Raw genomic sequence first — 5,091 nt, forward strand, 5'->3', positions numbered from 1 at the left:
CATACTGCCTGTGTTGCAGCACCTCTTTTCACCCTCTGTCTGAAACCAGAGCCCAGTCTGCTAGATTTTAGCTTTTGCCGACCATTTACATGCACAAAAACCTGTAGAACACACTACAGGAAAGGGAACATCCCAAAAAGCAGAATAGGGCCTCTTTAAGTCTCGATCAAAGACATAGAACCACTAACTTAGAGACTGACCAACACAACTATAGCAAAAAAAATACTTGTGAACTGAACACTGATTTATTATGTCACTATGGAAACAGTTAATGCAGGAGGTCTTCATTTTAAATTAAATAAAAATACTGCTTTAACATCAATGCAATGGTACACACATTCACATCCTTTGAATATGTGGAGGCTTGGCATTGTTTGTTTTGTTTCTTGTGCTGCTTCTGTCTTTCTCCATGACTGATCATATATCATATATGCCTTGCACACATTCAGGTAGACAGGGACACACTCAGATCGCCTGCAAGTGGAACAGCGAACATCTTCATTTCCTCGCTGTTATTTCTCTGCTGTAATCCTGCCTTCAGGCTTCGTCTGCTGCTCTATTCATTATTCCCATCAGCCTACATTCTCTGTCTGTCTGTTTTCCTTTAATGAGCCACAGATTGCTGCTGACCTGGAAGAAAGATGGGCTGATTTAAAGCTGGAGTTGGGAGTATTTGAAGTTCACCCTATTGTGATCCATCAAATGCACGCTGAAGGCTCTTTGAGCATGTTTTCTCTCACTGATTGTGCTGTTATGTTAAATGTTTGTTGTTTGTGTTTCATGTATTGTGTCTGGATATTTGTCTGTTGATGTTGGACATGGAGCTGCTGTGACGCAAATCAAACTTCAGACTTGATCTGACCAATAAAGTATTATCGTATCGTATCGTATGCCCGTGTGGGATTACTTCCACACAGAAAAAAAAGTGAGTCATTAGATCAAGATACTGTATCCTCCGTTTGCCCAATTAATTTTCTGATCCAAACTGTGAAAACCTTTTTTTTAATCAGATGTAACTGATATTCTACTTGAAATGATTGTTAAACAACAGGACCAGCATCCCAAATAAGTTAAAATGAAAACATAACACGGCAAAAACAGAGAAAATAAAAACCAGCTAAATGTGTGTCAGCTGTAATGACCATAATTAATATTGTGCTTCCTCTCACTCCTCACTGCTGCCATAGTGAAGGCTCCTATTTCCTCACTACAGGCTTTAAGCTCTTACTGCCGCAGATTTCCTACTTTTCTTCTTTTTATATTTTTAATTATGAATTTGGGCCCTATAACATAAAAAGAACAGCTTTCTTTTGTCAGACTTGGCTCGTCTTTTACCTTTGCAGAACTTTCTCTGAACAGATAGATCTGGGACACGCCCGCTTATTTAGCTTTAGTTAAAATATATGCTTTTTTTGGTCAATTTGCAGAAATCGAGGCACGTTCCATCCAATGTTGAATTAATACTGCCGTTGCATGCAATAAAAGCAACCTATTTATTCCCATTAAAATTGTGTCTTTGCATCTAACCTTTTCTATGCTAGCCCCTCCCTACATGCAGATCACGCAGACTGCGTGGGGCCTCATCTTGCGGAGGTGGCCTCATCTTATACGCAAATACGGCGCAATTCATCTTATGAGCAAATGCGGCGCAATTATGCGCTCCACAGTTTCCCCGCGAGTGCTAACAATTCACGAGCGTGCACCATTAGCATAATCCGGTTTACATAAAAAGTTGCAAAATATAAACTGTCAGTGGCATAAAGTCATTTTTGGCCTTTTACACATAGAATATTTAACATACTGGTCTAGAGGCAAATGCGATATATTTTACCAGACGTGGACTCCATATAAATGTAAAACTTGTGTATGTATAAATGATACATATGCACTATTTATATTTATATATATATTTATATAAGGATATATGCGCCGTCAAATTTTTCGTTATTCATTATTTCATTATGTTATTGCAAACTCTTACATTACTCCCACATTACATAATTAATAACTGTACAGTTGTAAATGTTGAATCTTTGTATCCCCTGCAGCTCCATTAATCATCACCTACGCACCTAAACTCTGATGCTCTGTATTCCAGAAGTGCAGTGGGACGCATAAAGTCTGCAGGCCACTGTACCGACACACTCCTCATTATGGTGGTTATAGATGTGGCAGCAGTGAAATATGTTCCACAGTACCTGATGCATTATTTACGCCTATCTTCTAACAGACAACGGGCGTCCCTGCCTTACCTGTCACTGCTGCAGACATTTTAATCTGTGTCATACACCCTGATGCCTGCACATGCCCCGATCTGTGCACCGCAATATACAATTATTAGGACATCAAATATAAACACTTCAGAAGGGAGAACTTGAACCAAAATGACTCCCCTAGATCCCCTACAATGTGAGGAAAACTATTAATCAACTATGTGAATTAAATCAAGTGCTTGGCTACTATTTGGCTGTATAGTTTTGGAGTGAAGCATCTTGGAAAAGGAGGTGAAGAAAAGATGTGAAGGAGAAAAAGAGCGGTGCAGTGACGACACTGTTTGTCGGCCAACGGGGACGTTAGCTTTGGAAGAGTTTCCTTGACAAAAAATAGAGCGATTTCCCCATTTGATTTATGTATATTGCAGGAAATAAGCTTTGTGGCAAACACAGTTTAAGATACTCCACATATTAGCACCACTTTGTGATGTTGGCTTATGTTGGCTTGATGACGTTCATTAGTTTTATTAAGACACTTGTTATCAACCAAAGCTTCAGACATTCACGAGAGGAGTATTTACTTGCATATTTTAAATATATTGATTATATTATAGAACTCCCACTGATTTCTTATAGCCAGCAGATAATTGCGTTCAGGAAAAATATCAACCAGGAGAGAAACGGTATCCACCTTTAATCCCGCCTCTAACTAATTGCTTCCTATGGATGAATGGAGTGAGTGTGAGCTGTGTTTGAAGCATTAGTTAAGGAACTGATGGCACGCTGTCCACACCTCTATATAGTCTCTTTTGTGAACCTGTGATGTTGAGTACCCCAAAGAATGATGATAACATATATAGTAGGGTCCCCAGCACATATAAACTGCCTGATGCTAACTTGCATATTTTGGGCAATTTGCAAAATTAGCATTAATTAATTAAGCCTATATAGAACAAGAACATAATCCCATCATGAAGGTGAAATAAATAGAGAGAGTGTTTCTCACGGCTGTCACTGTGGTCGTCCACCAGTACGATCTCTCTGAGCAGGTGGGGGGGGGTCCTCAGGATGGCTGTGTGGATTGAGCGCAGCAGCACGGACAAGGCCTCGTTCACAAAGATGAAGATGACACTGAGCTGAGGTAGATCTGATGAATAAGACATGTTCCTGCACCTGGGGTGGGGGGGGGCAGAATAAAGAGAATCAGAGAAAGAATTACCAACAGAAACATAAAGCCTTGAACAACATCATCTAAATAAAGCTTGAATCCATACAGGCAGGGATGGAGAGGTATTCAGTTATTTTACTTATCTCTATCTATCTAAGTAAAAATAGCAATACTAAATTGTATAAGTACTCCGTTACAAGTACAATTCCTGCATTCAAAATGTTACTTAAAGTATAGGTACAAAAGTACTTACTATTTCAGAATCTACATGTAATGACTGGATTATCATCAGTGGTGAAATAAGTACATTAATGTCAAAACACTCCATTACAAGTAAAAGTCCAATATTCTGAAGTAAAATATATTATCAGTTAAATATAATTAGCATAGCGAAAGTAAAAGTAGAAATTCTGAAGAAAATGTTCCCCCATATTTTGATACACTCATAATTCATGTTAAGAAATGTTTTAAATATATTGTAAATGTTCTAACAGTTTGACTACTTACATTTTTAGAGAGGCATTATCTTGAAAGTTTATCACAATATATATTTGAAATAAATGTACTTAGTTACTTTCCTCCACTGCATACAGGCACATACTGAAACCACACCTCGATGTATATATAAGTACACTGAGTACACAGAGTACACTGACCCGTCCGGTCGTAAATCTGGGATGGACCGGGTGAGGGAGATGCGGTCACTAAGGTAGCCGTTGTAGCCATAGTAACGGAACTTCCTGAGGGCCACCCTCTGACTCTCGGGGCCGAGGTCGTGACCCCAGTGTCCGAACAGCTCGGAAGAGTCTCTGGAGGAGTCTGGGGGAGGGGCAGCGTCTTCCCCGCCCCTCTGAGGGCTCTCTGTGGACACACAGGCACAAATACTGATGCACTGTAGACAAAACGTTTTTTTAAGAAACATATTTTGAAATGCTCACGTTCTCTCCAAATGTTTATTCGCAGATAAAATGTATAAATGAATAACTATCTTTGTATAAGGTGCATATTTAGAAGCATATCATATAAGGTGCAGGGTTAAGACATACATTGAAATACTGATGTAATAAATACAGATGTTATAAAGAGTTATACACAGACATGGTAAATGAGTCACAAGGAGTGAAACGTCCCTGAGTGTGAGGCGCTGTGGGTTTGAGCCCCATGACATTCAAAGGGAGTGTGCAGTGAGGAGGGGGGGGGGCTGAGTCTGAGTGTTCAGGAGGGTTAAGGTGTTGTGGAAGGAGCTGTTCCTGAGCCTGCTGGTGAGGGATCTAAGCTCCGGTACCTCCTCCCTTAAGGGAGGGGGCAAACAGTCCATATAGATTTCCCAGAGGCCTGTACTACGAAGCCGGATTTTCGCTTAGCGGGCTAGCTTGAGGGTAAACTCTGGGTCTCCGGTCCTACGACTCTGGTTCTCTTCTTATCGGGGTAGATCTCCATGGTAACTTATGCTGAACAGCAAACCTAGTCCGGAGCAGGTTAGGTTCCGGGATAAGAGATCAACTCAGTGAAAGCACCGCCTGCTGACCAATCAGAGCTCAGTGTGCGGAGTTTAAAGCTATCAAGTCATATTACAGGAGAAAGGAAATACAGAAAAACTGCCGTTGCAGGAAAGACGGCCGTCAAAAATCAACTGACTGTGTGAACGTGAAAATGAATAGAATATCACCTCCCATCTTCAGAGCAATCTGATTATTATAACATTAGCGT

The 5,091-nt window shown here is 40.3% G+C and overlaps 1 protein-coding gene across 1 annotated transcript; it reads right to left on the reverse strand.

Annotated features, from left to right (window-relative positions):
- Positions 1-3,219: 3,219 nt before the first annotated feature.
- Positions 3,220-4,821, reverse strand: LOC104943084 (polypeptide N-acetylgalactosaminyltransferase 18; the record flags this gene model as incomplete). The annotated part of the gene is made up of 3 exons (XM_010768406.1): positions 4,767-4,821; positions 4,038-4,242; positions 3,220-3,386 (listed from the first exon to the last, which is right to left on the reverse strand). Coding segments are annotated over exons 1-3 (427 nt in total), but the record flags the coding sequence as incomplete, so codon positions are not given.
- Positions 4,822-5,091: the final 270 nt, after the last annotated feature.

The sequence above is a fragment of the Notothenia coriiceps genome, unplaced genomic scaffold, assembly GCF_000735185.1.
Source record: "Notothenia coriiceps isolate Sejong01 unplaced genomic scaffold, NC01 NC01_scaffold00005677, whole genome shotgun sequence".
NCBI lineage: Eukaryota > Metazoa > Chordata > Actinopteri > Perciformes > Nototheniidae > Notothenia > Notothenia coriiceps.